Below are 16,460 nucleotides of genomic sequence, written 5' to 3' on the forward strand. Positions count from 1 at the left end.
CCGAGGGCTCAGACCCGCAAAACCTCGGAGCAGCCTCCTGCAGAGCGGAACCCCTCCAGGGCGCCCGCGCGCCCCAAGTGTCTCCCGCACGCGTCGTTCATTAACTCTGCTGCCACGGCGGCTGTGGCCCGTGTCTGAAGCACACCCAATTAGCCGGGCCTCCACGAGTATTCGAACTCTTAAATCTCCCCCCTCCCCCCCTTTTTTTTGTATTTCGAAAGGGTTAAAGCTTATTATTAGCATATAATTTACAGTCCTTTCTCCCAGGAAAGGAATAATGCACAGTAAATGCCACATTCATTTTAATAATACATGTTACAGTCTGTGCCCAACATCTGCACAAAGGTAAGGGAGACAGATTTTTTTGACATGTCCCACTCTGCCATCTAAACACAGGCTTTTTGTTTCTTAAGTGACGGAAGGTTTAATCAAGAAAGCGGGCAATTCATCAATCGCAACGAGGCGGCGGGCGCGCGCCTGACAGCGCACACATGGCTGTGCACACGGCAAGCCCGGCCACCTGTCAGCCGCACCTTCTACATCAGGACATACGAAGGCGCCCGGCGATCAATTCCCCATCCGCTCCCATTCATCCCTTCCTCTCCCCGTACCGCTGCTCTTTGTACTCCGTTCCGTTGTCAGTCAGGGCGAGGAGGGATGGAGGGATGCGGGAAGCCGTGGCCTGGAGGGGCGGTGATAAAGATTCACAGGCCTCTCATCTCCCCCTGCTTCCGGCACTGCTGCTAGCCGTGTTTCATCCCATTCAGGGATTGCGCCCCCCTCCCCACACCTCTGCAACTACCGGTCCCCCCAGAAGCTCCCCATCATCTCTCCAGCCAGCAGGGGAGGGCGGGAGGGGGCAGAGACGCCGCAGCAGGGAGGGGGGGCGCCAAGTGCAGAGGCTGGTGGCGTGCAAGCCACAGGAGGGAGGGCTACGGGGCAGCCGGGGGAAGCAGCCACGGGAACACAGTGCCCGCTGCGGAGGGCAGGGGTGTCCCTTGCTTGCAGCTGGTCACACAGTCGCTCCACCCGAGTGACAGGGCCCGTCTGCGGGTCCCGCCCAAGCCCCACTGCCGCTGCCAGAGCTTCTTCGGGTAAGAACCCCGGCCCAACGGGCAGCACTACAAGGTCACTAACACGCCAAGTCTAGTTCTCATTTTCCAGGTGAGAGCTGGCCCCCCTCCCCCCATCAGGAGATAAGAGTAATGTCATCACACAAAGGAATATCCGCTATAACCTGGTGGGCCGCGCAGGATGAGGTTTTCCATGCTCGCATTGTAAAACACACGGGGTGCTGGTGGTGTTGTGTTTTTTTTTTTCTTTTTTCTTCCCCCGCCTCCTAATAAGATTGAAGAGCTGGTGGCAGGAATTTTATCCGATTGGATGAAATATATAAATCATGAACTTCATAATACCGATAATTAAATGTCCATCTTCCAATTGAAATGAGGACTAGATTAAAACTGCATGGAGCAGGCTGATACTCGGAAATCATTCATTATTTTTAATTGCTCTGTGTGCGCCCAGTCTGATGTCAGGGCAGCACGGCGGGCCCATGGCCCTGCGTCCCGGATAGCACCGTGCTGCTCTGAGGGGCCCGGGCCGGAGGACATGCACCCCCGGACTGCACCGCATACCCCGGAGGCCAGTGGCCGGCACTGAGAAAGGGGGTTGGCCTTAAAGAGGGAGCAGCTGTGGGGACCTTCCCAGTCCTTAGGAACCAGGAAAATAGCACACAGGCCCGAGGCAGGCTGATGGGCCCCCCTGCACCCCCTAAGTCTGGTGTTGGGGGGTACTCGGGCCCAGCTGCTGTCTGGGGGAGCAGCCAGGAGGGGCCTCCCCATCCCTGCTCTATCTAGAGCAAGGACGTGGCCGGGATTCCGATGGTTGGCTGGAGCTCGAGGCAAGCGGGCCAGGAAGGCCGCCTGGGCTGAAGAGGAAGGAGGCCTTCCCCGCCCCCTGCAGCCACTCCAGGGGGCTTCCCTGTGTGTCTGCGGTGTGGCCCACCGGCTCCCCAGGGGACAGAGTGCCTGCAGTCCTCCGTTTAATCACGTGCCAGTTCCTTTATTTGTTTCTGTTTGGGGGCTACACCTGGCGATGCCCAGGGGTTCCTTCCAGCTCTGCACTCCGGAATGACTCCTGGCGGTGCTCGGGGGGACCCTGTGGGATGCCGGGGACCGAACCCGGACTGGCCGTGTGCAAGGCGAGCGCCCTTCCCGTGGAGCTCTCGGCTCCGGCACGGGCTCTGATAAGCTTTGTGTGAGCCGGTTTAGTTGATTCCTCCCCACCCCGGTGGGGAGAGAAACTTGTTTCTTTGGGAAAAAGCTGGAAATTGGTTTCTTGCCACTGGGACGCAAAAATAAAAAAGTGAAGCCCGGCTCAGCCTGAATTCCACATCTGCGGCCACCCCTCCCCGGGGAGCCATCCTTGGCGAGGCCCGGCCTCCCTGCTGGCCCAGGGTGTCACTCATCCCGACACCCCAAGGCCTGCAGTCCTGGGGCCACAGGACCTTCGGGCGGCTTCTCACTGAAGCCCGGGGCGGAGTGCCTGTCTCCCGACCGTCTCAGAGAGGGCGGGTCCCTCAGGCGGCTCCCTGGGGAACAGCAGTCTTGCCCCCTCTGTCCCTGAGACAGTGGGCAGCGTCCAGAGCCATGCACAGGAGATGCGGGGATGCCGGGTGGGCTGGGACAGAGCTGAGAGACCCAGAGGCGCCTCCAGGGACCCGTGCGTCCCCGAGGAGGCTCAGGCCTGCAGGCCACCCTTGGAGAGGGCTCAGGGGCCGTGTCCCGGCTCTGGGTGTGCCGGGAAGCAGAGACTGTGGACACTTCAGGTTCTGAGGGTGCAGCGGCGGGGGTGGGGGGGGGCGTATCTGCACCACGGTGCATGGGGACAGGCACGTCTGGTGCCAAGGAGACGTCACATCAGCCCAGGAGCACTGAGATCCCAGGGCTCAGGGCTTCCTGCAGTGTTTCCGCGGTTCAAATCCACGCTGATGGTCCCGGGCCCACCAGGCTGCAGGAGATCCACCCTCAGACCCGAGGTGCAACAGTGCATCATGGTGGGGGGGGTTGGGGTGTGGTGGGGGGGCAAGGGGGTCAGCAGCAAGAGCTGGGCCAGTGGCCTCTGGGGGCCAGGGCATGGGAAGACCACCATATCCCCACAGCAGCGCAGGGAAGTGCCTCGTGGGTGGTGGGGGAGGTGGACACAGCAGAGCAGGACGCTGCAGACGAGCGGGAGGTCGTGGCTGTCTGGGGCCACCCCCCAGTGACGCTGGGCCCCGGGGAGGGGTGGCGCTGGCGCAGGCCTGTGACCCTCCCGGCCCGGGCCGTCCTGACCGGATGACACTGGGAGTCAAAACCACTTCCACTCACCCCCGGGAGTCCTCAGCTTCTGGTGCCCACCAGGCGGGGGCCACTGCGCCACCGAGCAGACGTCCCCTTGCTGCCCCACCTGGAGGCAGGGGAGACCCAGCCTGCCCCGCGACTTCGGAAGGTGTTTTACAGTTTCATTTTCCGGGCCAGAGCTTTGGCGCCGGGGCCGTGTCAGCACCAGGCACGTGCCCGGGCGCCGAGCTCCGCAGAGAGCAATCGGGCCAGTCCTAGTGAGCAAACCTTGGCAGCATCTTTCCGGAAGAACACACCAGAAGGTGGAGAGTGTCGTGTGACCCTTGGCTCGGGGCACCTGGGGCAGCAGGGACCGGTCCAGGAGTCCCTCCCGCCCCCCGTGCTTCTGAGACAGAAGAGGGCGCGGCCAGTGGAGACTGTGGACAGGAAGAGCCTGGCGGCCAGGCCCGCGGGTCAGTGCCCGCCCGTCTCCGTCACGCATCCCTGCGCTGGGGTCGGGGCCAGCTACTGTCTGCAGGGAAGGGCTGGGAGGAGGGCCATCACCGGGGGTCCCCGGGAGGGGGGGGTAGTTTTCACAACATCGCGTCAGGAGCCACATTCACACGCACCGGGGCTGCTTCCCAAATCCTCAGCCCCCCAGGAGACAGACGGGGACCATGGGCAGTTGGGCAGGTGTGCCCTCGAGTCACGAGGGCGCCCCTTGGCCCGTGGGGACCCGGTGCACAGCAGGTGCGGTGGCTGGCCGCAGGGGTTGCGGGCACCGGCGCGTGTGGCATCCGGCACCGGCAGGGGGCACGGTGGGCCTTCGCCCGCTTCAGAACAAGGCACCGGGATCCGAGCTTCCGAGACTCAGACCGCGGCGGGCTGCCGAGTGCCAGGCTCTGCGGGTCGCGGGGGGTCTCTGCCCGGCCTGGCACGGGCAGGCTGCCCGGCCGCCGCGTGGGTGCCGGGCGGGCGCTGAGCTTGCAGGTTTGCCCGAGCCCGCGGGCCCTGCGGGGGGGCTGCCTGCGGCCTCACGGCCAGGCGGCCCCGGGCCCCGGCGGGGCAATTTGCTGCCTGCAGATGGGGCCGCTGCCTCCGGCCCTCTGCCGGGAAGATGCGATCCAACTGCCACGGTGCACGCGGGGCGAGGCGGGGGTTTCCGGAACGGCCTCCCCCGGGCCCTGAGGCTGGTACCGCAGCACCGCGCTGCTGACAGCCCGGATGAACCCAGACAACGCCGCGGGAGTCGCACCTTCCACGGAAGCAGCCGCGGCCACAGCTGGCAAAGCCATGGGGGGTGGCTGCGGTGGGCAGGCGTGCCCAGGTGAGGCAGAGTGGGCGCGGGGGTGGGCCCGGCTGGCACGGTACAGAGCGCGGTCACCCTGCTGGGTCCGCCAGACCCGCTGGTACCGGTCAGCCACCGAGCGCGGTGGGGGTGGGGGGGGTTGGCTCCAGCCTGCACAGACCCAGTGACCCGGGTTAACACTGGCTAGCGGCCCCATCCCCGTCCTCCCCACGGACGCCGCCTCGGCCCCTCGGAGCAGTGCCCGCCCCACCCCCTGCCCCCCACCCCCCTCCCTCTAGAAGCAGAGCCGTGGCCCTTGTTTCGGCTTCCAAACCTATTAGGGAGTGATCATAACAAGAAAAACTAATAGTGACACGAATTATCCCATTGTTCCATTTCATCTACTTAGTAACCCGAAGTTGCAATTTTCAGAAAGAGAGAGCAAGCGAGGGAGAGAGAAAGAACGATAAAGATCACCTTTTAAATAACGGGTTCATTATGGTACACGAGTGGGTGCCATGTCCCTGCGTTCCCGGCGTCACTCAGCATTAGGGACGTGCGTGGCGAAGGGACACCGATTTGCCACTTCCCCTTAGGGACAAACACCCGAATGGGGGCGGGGGGTGGGTGTGTGGGTTTCCCCGGCACCAAACGAATCTCAATTCCATGCACTGAGGCTTGGATGCTCCCCCACCGCCCCGGGTGACGAGTGAGCGGTGCCCGGCCCCCTGGCTCTGGGGACCTGAGGGGCTGTGTGGGGAGGGGTCGAGGGAGTCAGCCTGCCCTGCGCCAGCAGGGTCCAGCGAACAACAGGAACCAGCCAGGGTGGACGGCGCGGCCGCGCCCACCTACCTGATATCGCGTAGAGGTTAGAGTGCTGGTACTCGTAGTCCGCCCGCGTGCTGTTCCGGCCTCGGAAGGTGGCGGGGAGCGTGAGCGAGATGTGCCTGGACAGAGACGGGGGAGGGAGAGGTTACTGGGGGGGTCCCAGAGCACCCCCGGGACTCCAAGCGCTGCTTTCGGGCGGCACGAGCAGGATGGGCTGCGCCACCGGCCTCGAGGCCTCCTGGGGGGCTGAGAGGGTCGCCGGCCCCCCCCGCCCCACCCCTGCTTTAACAGGCCAAGAGGGAGAAGGGGGCAGCCGAGTCTCCGGGATGGCCAGGGAGTGTGAACCTCGGCGCCCCCCATTCCAGACGCACCAACGCGAGCCCCGGCTCGGGGGGTTCTGCCCGCAGGCTCGGCGAGACTGTCTGCACCCAGCTGCGGGCACCGCTGTGGGCGCTGTGGGTGCCGGATGTGCTGAGAAACTCACGGAGCAGCACGCTGTGCTCACTGGTGGGGTTCGCACGGCTCAGGGGCAGCCCGGGGGGGGGGGGCCCAGCAGCCTCCCCACCCCCGATGGTGCAGGAGTCGCTGACGGAAACCCCCGCACAGAGTGAGGACCAAGTACAAATGGCTCAGGGGCGGGAGGGGGGAGACTTAAGAAGAGGGAGAAGAGCCCAAAGCCTGGGGGGTCGGGGGGCGGGGGGGGGACGGCGGCACATGTGAGGGGCAGCTACCAGGCTGCTCAGGAAGGTCCCAGGGGTCCGGTTCTGGCCACGATCATCCACGGCCCCAGGAAGCTCAGCGGGCAGCACCCCGCGGCCCAAGTGGTCGACTGCGAGCTGGCGCCTGCCCGGAGGGGAGGCTCTCGGGGGTCCTGAGAGGCTGGAGCTGCAGAGAGGGTGAGTCTGGGCCGAGGTGCAGCGGGGGGAGGGTCTTTCTTGGGCAGCAGACCCCAGCACAGAGACGGGCGCACACGGCCACGTCCACGCACGGCCACTTCTCCGGGCCTTCTGGTCAGTGTCTCCCACGGCGGATGGACGCCAAGGGGAAGAAAGGCCGGAGCAGAGAGCGGGAGAGGGAGGAGGAGCGCGCCCTGCCCTCAGCTGGCAGGGGTGGGGCGGGGCGGGGCGGGGCGGGGCTCCGAGTGGCCCCGCCCCAGAGGAGGCCAGTGGGCACCGGGAGGTCTGGGTCTCATCCCCGAGGCGGGAGGGTCCCAAGCCACGGCCCCCCGGGTCCTCTGGGAACTGGTAAGCAGCGAGGGCCCCGGGGGGTGGGGGCGCAGGGTGCTGCCGGTGACTCTGACCCGGCTGACAGGTCGGGGAACCCGGAGGGGTGGGAAGCGGTCGCGGGTGGGGTCCCCAGCCGTCCACCCTGTGTCCCCACGGCTGCCCTGCTTGGACCACCCCTTCCCTCCCTCCTCCCGCTCCCCATCCCCAGACCTCATCCTCGCGGCACCTCTGGGAGTATCACGGGGTGGGGGGCAGAATCAAGCCCCCGAGGAACTTCAAGAAGGTGAGGGCGGAGGTTCGAGCTGACTACAACCCCCAGCCCGCGAGGGGCCCCTGGGGAGCCACTGGGCCTCAGGGCTGCCCCACCGAAGACTGCCGAGCCTGGACGGCCCCCAAACGAGGTGCAGCGACGGGGAAACGAGACCCGGGCATGGGCCAACCGCCCCCCCCACGAGTGTGGGCAGAGGTGGGTGTCTGGTAGGAGACCACACAGGGTGCTGGCCCCCCCCCCTTTCCTGGCAGAGCTCACCCTGCAGCCAGGGGCGGGGAAAGGGCCTGTGGGGCCAGGGGCTCACCACAGGGGAGACATGGTGAGGCGTGGGGCAATCTGGAAGGCTTCCCGGAGGAGGAGGCGGTGACAGCGATGGTTAAGCAAGGGTGGGCAAGGGCCAGAGGACTGGGGGCAGGGAGGGGCAGCCTAGCCGGCCTCAGACCCGTGGCCGGGGGGGGGGGGAGCAGAGCACTTAATCCTGCGGCATTTCTAGATGGAAAGGTGACAAGATCCAATTTATAATTTCTCAGAAACTGCCTGTGGGTGGGAGAGTGACAAAACCCACCAGGAGGAGGCCAGACTCTCCCCGGGCAGCCCCCGGTGCGTGCAAGGCCGCAACCTTCGGACGCCCCCTAGGGTGAGAGGCCTCTTGGGCCCTGCAGCTCTGGCTGCCAGAAAAGCCCCTCCAGCCCTTTTGTGGAAAGGGCCTGGTGCTCCAAGGTGCTCGGGGCTCCCCCTGCAGTGCTCGGGGGAGGCAGAGGCGGGAATTCAGATCTCTGCATGCACAGCCGGGGTCCGGGCCCTGGGAGCCGCCCCCGGGCCCTTTGAAGGCCGTTGTTGCCAGCGTCCAGGCCCAATTCTCTCACTCTGCCCTGGGTCACTTCCTCCAGGCCCCCTCCCTGATTCCCCTGCTTCGAGTCATGCACGTGCCCCCGCAGCGGGAGAGAGGAAGCCAGAGGGGTCTGCCCCGGGTCCCACGCCTCCGCCCGATCCCTTCTCGGTCCTCCCAGGACCCCTCTGTCCCAGACCTTCTCTCCAAACTCCTCTTCAGCCCCCCAGGCCCCGCCTGGGCAGCCCAGCCTCAGCAGAGCTGCTGAGCCCGCAGAGGCAGAAGCCAGGTCGGGAGGCCGGACCCACGGTTCCCTGGCCGGGGGGGGGGGGGGGGGCTGGTCGGCGTCCCCACCCCCTGTGGGAGGGCCAGCTGCAGTTGGGTCCTGCCTGGTGGGCTGCAGGGAGGCGGCGGTGGCCCGCGGGAAACCACGCAGGAGGAGAAAAGGGCGTTCCCGGTCCCGAGTCCTGAATTCCCAATCCCGACTGCACATCCCAAGTCCCGATCCCGACGCCAGGGCCTGATTCCCGCTCGCTGGTCCCAACCCCTGACTGTGACTCCTGGCTCGGGTCCTGACCCTAACGCCCAGTCCTGACTCCTGACTCCTGGCTGCTGACCCCGATTCCCGACTCCCGGTCCCAGCCCCGCACCACGGGATCCCGCGGGGTAGAGCCACGTGAGCCCAGCCCCCAGCCATGGTTCTGATGTCAGTGTCCCGGAGGGGCCCGGAGCAGGAAGGGCCCAGACCTCCACGGGGGCGGGGGAGGCTCCCAGGAGAGGCCGGCTCCTGAGCCCTGGGTGAACCTGTGCCCAGAGCCGCTCCTGTCTCAGGAGGAGGCGGGAAGAGGGAGCAGGGAGGAGGGAGCAGGGAGCAGGGAGGAGGGAGTACTGAGAAGGGAGGAGGGATGAGGGAACAGGGAGGAGGGGGCAGGGAGCAGAGAGGAGGGAGTACTGAGAAGGGAGGAGGGAGGAGGGAGCAGGAGGAGGGAACAGGGAGGGAGGAGGGGACAAGAAGGAGGGAGCGGGAGGAGGGAACAGGGAGGAGGGGGCAGGGAGGAGGGAACAGGAGGAGGGAGCAGAGAGGAGGGGGCAGGGAGGAGGGAGCAGGGAGGGGGCAGGGAGGAGGGAGCAGGGAGGAGGGAGCAGAAGGAGGAAGCAGGGAGGAGGGGCAGGGAGGAGGGAGCAGGGAGGAGGGGGGCAAGGAGGAAGGGGCAGGGAGGAGGGGCAGGGAGGAGGGAGCAGGAGGAGGGAGCAGGAGGAGAGGGCAGGAGGAGGGAGCAGGGAGGAGAGAACAGGGAGGAGGGGGCAGGAAGGAGGGGGCAGGAGGAGGGGGCAGGGAGGAGGGAGCAGGAGGAGAGAACAGGGAGGAGGGGCAGGGAGGAGGGAGCAGGAGGAGGGAGCAGGAGGAGGGAACAGGGAGGAGGGAGCAGAAGGAGGGAGCAGGGAGAAGGGGGCAGGGAGGAGGGGGCAGGGAGGAGGGAACAGGAAGGATGGGGCAGGGAGGAGGGAGCAGGAGGAGGGAACAGGGAGGAGGGAGCAGAAGGAGGGAGCAGGAGGAGGGAACAGGGAGGAGGGAGCAGAAGGAGGGAGCAGGAGGAGGGAACAGGGAGGAGGGAGCAGAAGGAGGGAGCAGGGAGAAGGGGGCAGGGAAGAGGGGGCAGGGAGGAGGAGGAGGCAGGGAGGAGGGGGCAGGGATGAGAGAACAGGGAGGAGGGGGCAGGAAGGAGGGGGCAGGAGGAGGGAACAGGAAGGATGGGGCAGGGAGGAGGGAGAAGGAGGAGGGAGCAGGGAGGAGGGGGCAGGGAGGAAGGGGCAGGGAGGAGGGGCAGGGAGGAGGAGGAGGCAGGGAGGAGGGGGCAGGGAGTAGGGAGCAGGAGGAGAGAACAGGAAGGATGGGGCAGGGAGGAGGGAGCAGGAAGGATGGGGCAGGGAGGAGGGAGCAGGAAGGATGAGGCAGGGAGGAGGGAGCAGGGAGGAGGGAGCAGGGAGGAGGGAACAGGAAGGATGGGGCAGGGAGGAGGGGGCAGGGAGGAGGGAGCAGGAGGAGGGAGCAGGGAGAAGGGGGCAGGGAGGAGGGAACAGGAAAGATGGGGCAGGGAGGAGGGAGCAGGAGGAGGGAACAGGAAGGATGGGGCAGGGAGGAGGGAGCAGGAAGGATGGGGCAGGGAGGAGGGAGCAGGAAGGATGGGGCAGGGAGGAGAGAGCAGGAGGAGGGAGCAGGGAGGAGGGAACAGGAAGGATGGGGCAGGGAGGAGGGGGCAGGAGGAGGGAACAGGGAGGAGGGAGCAGGGAGGAGGGAACAGGAAGGATGGGGCCGGGAGGAGGGGGCAGGGAGGAGGGAGCAGGAGGAGGGAGCAGGGAGAAGGGGGCAGGGAGGAGGGAACAGGAAAGATGGGGCAGGGAGGAGGGAGCAGGAGGAGGGAACAGGAAGGATGGGGCAGGGAGGAGGGAGCAGGAAGGATGGGGCAGGGAGGAGGGAGCAGGAGGAGGGAGCAGGGAGGAGGGAGCAGGGAGGAGGGAACAGGAAGGATGGGGTAGGGAGGAGGGAGCAGGAAGGATGGGGCAGGGAGGAGGGAGCAGGAGGAAGGAGCAGGGAGGAGGGAGCAGGGAGGAGGGAACAGGAAGGAGGGGGCAGGGAGGAGGGAGCAGGAGGAGGGAGCAGGGAGAAGGGGGCAGGGAGGAGAGAACAGGAAAGATGGGGCAGGGAGGAGGGAGCAGGAGGAGGGAACAGGAAGGATGGGGTAGGGAGGAGGGAGCAGGAAGGATGGGGCAGGGAGGAGGGAGCAGGAGGAAGGAGCAGGGAGGAGGGAGCAGGGAGGAGGGAACAGGAAGGAGGGGGCAAGGAGGAGGGAGCAGGAGGAGGGAGCAGGGAGAAGGGGGCAGGGAGGAGAGAACAGGAAAGATGGGGCAGGGAGGAGGGAGCAGGGAGGAGGGAGCAGGGAGGAGGGAACAGGAAGGATGGGGCAGGGAGGAGGGAGCAGGAGGAGGGAGCGGCGAGCACGCAGGCAGCGGCATGGATGCGCTCAGTCAGCGAGGCAGATCAGCTGTGGCGGAGCTGAGCAGTCCCACCTGCTGCGGAAGCCCCGGGCGCCAGCGTGTCACAGCGCGGAGAGTGACAGGGCAGGTTCTGGTTCCCGGCGTGTGGGGGATCCCTCCCCCGAGCGGCAGGCTGGGTCCTTCACAGATGTCACCTTGCCGTGTCCTCGCAGCCACTCTCAGGACGGGCGGAATTACCCGTCTGACGGAGCGGGAAACAGCCCCCTGAGACGAGGTGGCCGCAGAGCGGAGGGCCTGGCCGGGCGGTCTGTCCCCGCTGTCTCGGCCCCCGGGACAACCCTGCGGCCACTCAGCTAGGATGCAGGGGCCAGCTGGAGGCCCTCTGGAGGGCACAGTGTGGGCCACTCACGCGCACGGGCCCTGACGTCCAGGCCAGGGGGAGGGGCAGCACAGGGCCGGCCCCCGGGCCGGGGAGGGCACCGTGGTCCAGCACCGTCTGTAGTTGGGCCACCTTGGGGGAGGCTCAGTGATCACTCCTGGCGGGGCTCGGGGGACCAGATGGCACTCGGGGTCACGGCAAGTACCCCAGCTGCCGTACCATCTCTCCGCCCAGGGGGCCATCGGTCTGCAGGGAACTGACAGCACCAGCGCGGCCCGGGTGATGACAAGATACAGAACAGGCCGGCCTGAAGCGCCTCCCTCGGGAGCAGAGGACCTCGGAGGGCAAGACGGTAAGCCCGGTGGCTACACCGGAGGCCCCCCGGCAGCGGGGAGGGAACACGGGGGGGGGGGGGGAGGTGAGGACACACGTAGCCGGTCAGAGGTGCTCGCGAGTGAGGGAGAGGAGAAGCGCCAGGCGGAAGGGGACTCAGCCCCGCGGCAACGCAGACTCACGGCTCAGGAAGGGCTGCACCTCAGGCCACAGGCCCGAGATGGCGCGGGAGTGGCCTGGAGATGGGCAGAGGGATCAAGGGCATGGGATGACGCGTCCCCAAACAGTCCCCACCATCTCCACACATGTGATCAACCCGTTTTCAACACAGCCGCCAGGAAAATTCAGTGAAGAAAGGACGATCATCCCAGTAGGAGATCAGATGGAAACAACCAGGTCACCACAACACACACACACACACACACACACATACATGTGCACACATGCATGTACACACATGCGTGCGTGCACCCACACGCATCCACATGCATTCGCACACATGCACGCGCACATGTGCACACCCGTGTATGCATGCATGCATGCGCACACGCACACGCACACGCACACGCACACACACACACACACACACACACGACCCAGAATTCCAGAAAAGCACGCCAAGGTCTGGGGTTTGAGACTTAACTTCAGTGCATCTCGATCTAATGGGCACAGGTAGGAAAACAAAACAAAACGCAACCACTATGACTTCAGGTCTGGCAAAGAATTTTTCCGGAAGAACAGAGAAAAGCACGTACTACGGGGGGCCGGAGCGATAGCACAGCGGGTAGGGCGTTTGCCTTGCACGAGGCCGACCCGGGTTCTAATCCCAGCATCCCATATGGTCCCCTGAGCACTGCCAGGGGTAATTCCTGAGTGCAGAGCCAGGAGTGACCCCTGAGCATCGCCGGGTGTGACCCAAAAAGCAAAAAAAAAAAAACAAAACAAAACAGAGCCAAGCCCCCGCAGGCGCCGCAGTACAGAAGGCCTGGAAACCTGGAAACGGCGCCACCTGATGGCACCGGGGCGGGAGCAGGGTCGTGCAGGGGGCCGGGGGCGGGGGGTTTGCAGGCTGCAGACGCCCCTGAGGAGAGGGCTGACCTTCACGGCCTTCTCTTCCATTTTTGTGTGATTTTTTTTTTTTTCTATTTTCACCACTGGAAGACGCCGGCCAAGAGCGAGCGATGTCCCGGCGTGCTGGCCGTGTCAGTGCCGCGCGGGGCAGACAGGAGCAGCCTGCCGGGCGCGGGGTGGGGGGGGCCGCCGGCCGCTTCCCCAGGTCTGGGCAAAGTGTCTGCTGACAGACCAGGGCCCAGGACGGGTGCCGAGGAAAGGGGGGCAGCGGGCGGGGACTGGACACCACAGCGGAGGAAAGCGGCCAGCCCCTGCCCCGCCCCCCCCAGACAGCCCGGCGAGGTGGGACCCCACCCGAGCCCGCCGCGCACCACGGGGAAAGCATCACCTGTGCTGCTCCGCTCTGTGCCAGGTGCGAGCGCGCTTAATGAACGCCGTCTAATGAAGAAAAAGGCGCTCGTGAAACACCTGGCAGGAGCGGGGCGCAGGCAGAGGGGCCTCTGGCCGCACCTGCTGGCGTTTTAATAAGCACCTTCCCGAGTCCCCTGTCTCCAGGGCCCGGCCGTGGCATCAGCACAAGGCCCCTGACCACCGCCCGCACGGCCGACGGCGGGGACGCCGGTTTCTGAGGAGCCAGATGGTCGGGGAGCGCGGGGCCCGGGAAGGTAATTAACACGCACCCCTTCCCGCCCACAGGGGCCCCCCCCAAACTCGCCACGGCCCGCTCCGACCCCTGGCTGCCAGACTTTTTGCCTGGTTTGGTTCAAGGGCCTCCCCTGGCAGTGCTCAGGGCTTACTCCTGGCTCTGTGCTCAGGGATCACTCTGCCCGGGGCTTGGGGGAGGTGGGGGGACGGGCCATGTAGGATGTCGGGAACCAAACCCGGGTTGGCTGCGTGCAAGGCAAGCGGCCGGCTCACTGTGCTGGCCTCCTCCAGCCCACACGAAGGCGGCACCAGGCACCAGGTTGGCAACACAAATAAATACTTTAAAAGAAATAAGGTCTTTTATAGAAAAAAAAAAACTTTAAAAAATGTCACGTGAGACGCCTGTTTTTTCCCTTTAGAACTCCCTCTGCAGGAAATTGGAACGTGTACATAAACCCCCTGTATGGTCGAGCAAAAATGCTCGAAATACCCCCAAGATGTGCAAATAAAAGCCCACAAGGCGACGGGCATCCCTTTGAAGACGACGGCGTGAAAGGAAAACCAGAAACATCTGCTGCGCGCCCACCGCAGGCCAGGGGCCAGGGGCCAGGGGCCAGGACGCAGCCCGTGGTGAGGGAGAAACGGCCTGAGGTGGCAGGAACTCAGGAGCCAGGGAGAGGCCAGCGGGAAAGGCCAGCGGGGAGCAGGGGGCACGGGGCAGAGGGGACGGCGCCATCCCGCCCACTGTCCCCGGCTGGTCCACGGTCACACAGGGAAGTGGCTGTCGGGGCCCAGCGGCCCCCTGTGTGTGGCCGTGTGGCCGAGACAAAGCACAGAGGAGGTGCCGGCGCCTTCGTCCTGCACGCACACGCCACACCAGCACACGCCACTGTCCTCTCCACGTCCCAAGCTCCGTCTCGGACGAGGTTTCCTCCTGGGCCGCAGAAGACACAGGCACCAACTCCCATACCCGCTCCAGATCTCTCCACAGTGGAGAAGGGCGGAGAGAAAAAAAAACAACCAACAACCACAAAAGCTGCTGTGGAAAGAGCGAGAAAAATCACGATTCGGAACTCCCCAAGTTCCTAAGCGCAGGGCTTTTAAAAAGTGTGCGCGGCCCGGCAGCATATGGCAAATCAATTACTAGTTTAAATCTTAAAACAAAAACATGGCAAGTGCGGTGCAGACATAATCAAGAACAACGGCCGGGCTTAGATTACAGCGGGCCACTGGAGTTTTGAATACAATTAATCATCATTCCAGGCAATGGGAAGCCATATTGACACTTATTCCTAATTTGAATATTTAATTAGGGTGAAGTTCTTCATCAAATTATTGCAGAACTGGGAGAAAGCCCGGAAGACTGACACGAATCCCCATCATCTTAACCCCTTCGCAGCTGCTCACCTGCGAGCAAGGCGCCCTCCCTCCTCCCTCCCCCCCAGCGCCCTCCCCGCTCCCGCCCCGCGCTTGGTGCAAGGGGGAGGCCTTGAACCCGTGTCTGTGGAGTGAGACAGCGCGGGGCAGGAAGGAACCTGGCACTGGGACTCTGCAGTGAGCCCTGTGTGTGTGCGGGCACCGCCCACCCCGGCACGCGGTTCCTTCCAGCTCCCTGAGCAGAAGAGGAAACTGAGGCTCGGGGGAGTGACAGACGTGCCCCGGGCGGGTGCTGCCCGTTCACATGCTCGTGTGTGCACAGACCTGGGCACGCAGCCCCCAGAGTCAGAGCCAGCGCACGCAGGACCGAATACAGATACACTCTGGGCCAGTCTGCACTGCACGCAAGTGTGTGTGTGTGTGTGTGGGGGGGGGTCTAGCCTGTGCCTCCCCCCGCCCCGCCCCGCCTCTGCTCCGGAATTCACTCTTGGGTCCAGTGGGGCCACTGACGGATGTCTTGAGGATGGCTTGGGGGAGGCGGGGCCCCCTGGCCCTGCACGGGGAGGCTCTCCGGAAGCGGCCACGGCACAGCGGCACGGGGGGGGGGGGGGGGTCGCGGCCAAGGCCGGCAACAAGGAAAGACGAATCTGGCTCCCTCCCCCTGCCCCCCTGCTCCCCCCACCCACTGAAATGGCAAAGCCGTGTGGACGCCGGCACTGCCGTGGCCAAGCAGTTGGGACAAGGGCTGCATCTCCTCCTGGCTCCTGACGCTTTGCAGGCGCCGTGCGGTTCGGGTTCCGACACCTTCCCGAAGCCGGGCCGCCACCTATGGCTGACAGCGGGTGCAGCCCCGTCCAGGGAGCTCGGAGCAAGGGAGGCAGGCGGCAGAGAGGGCGCCAGGGACGCCCGAGCGCTTCCGAGCAGGAATCTCCTCCTGGAAGCCCGAGACGGGTTCAAGTACCCTCTGGTGGCAACGTTCGGGCTCTGACCTGGCCGGCCCCGGGGAGCCGGAAGCTGACGACCAGCCCAGAGCCGCCCGTGGTGCCCCCACCGGGTCAGGCCGGCGGCAGGGGGCCCACACCCCACCCGCCCCTGCTCGCTCCGAGGACGCTCCCCGCAGGGGCGGATGGCGGCAGGAGCCGCGAAACTTTCCTTTGTATGTTCCGTTAATCCGTATAAGAAAATCTCTTTTAATGAGGAGTGATGTAGTTACAAAGTCTCCAGAGCCATAATTAGAGCAAACTAATTGAAGTTGTGTTTTGACACACTTTCCAAATTCACCGGGGCCGGGTGACATATTCACGACGCTGCCGCCGCCGCCCGACCACGGCGGCGGCGGCGAAATCATTAGGCTGATAACACGTATTTGCATTCCTCTCATGCCGGCAGCTCTCCCTTAAACACTGTTTCTGCTCCCGCGCCTTTACTGGAAGTTTCCACGGAAAGATATTAACAGTAATTATTAGGGGCTCTAGTGGAATTTTAATGTTGAAGAATAACAATGGGCATTAACATAGGTTGGAGGCCAAAGCTTTCTCTGAACCTCCGTCCGCCCGACGGTGGAGGCGGGGGTGTGTGGGGGCTCTCTCTCCACAGGGAACCCCCACCCCGTCCCGCCGCAGGGTCTTTTGAGGACCACCGCTCGGTGTGAGCCCCTTCCCGGTGGGAAGCAAAGCCACAGCTGTGACTGACAAGGAAAATCTGTCTTTCTTTTCTTTTTCAAAAAAAAAAAAAAGAACATTAAAATGAAACAGGAGAAATTTTTTCCAAGCAGTGGGGGGGGGGGGAAGTCCACAATTTACAGCACAGTCTTTATAAAGTAATAATAATAATAATAATAAACCTAGTGGGCTCCAGGAGGAGCCACCCTGGCCAGTCTTTCGCTGCCCTCTC

At 64.7% G+C, this 16,460-nt stretch overlaps 1 protein-coding gene across 3 annotated transcripts in view; it reads right to left on the bottom strand.

Annotated features, from left to right (window-relative positions):
* Nucleotides 1–16,460, bottom strand: part of MVB12B (multivesicular body subunit 12B) — a 141,413-nt gene that overhangs the window by 54,634 nt on the left and 70,319 nt on the right. For all 3 annotated transcript variants that reach the window (XM_055141546.1, XM_055141552.1, XM_055141560.1), the window contains one exon: nucleotides 5,464–5,558. In XM_055141546.1, coding sequence (XP_054997521.1) covers nucleotides 5,464–5,558 — 95 coding nt within the window. The remainder of the gene's footprint in view (nucleotides 1–5,463; nucleotides 5,559–16,460) is intronic.

This window comes from Sorex araneus, chromosome 1 (assembly GCF_027595985.1).
Source record: "Sorex araneus isolate mSorAra2 chromosome 1, mSorAra2.pri, whole genome shotgun sequence".
Lineage (NCBI taxonomy): Eukaryota > Metazoa > Chordata > Mammalia > Eulipotyphla > Soricidae > Sorex > Sorex araneus.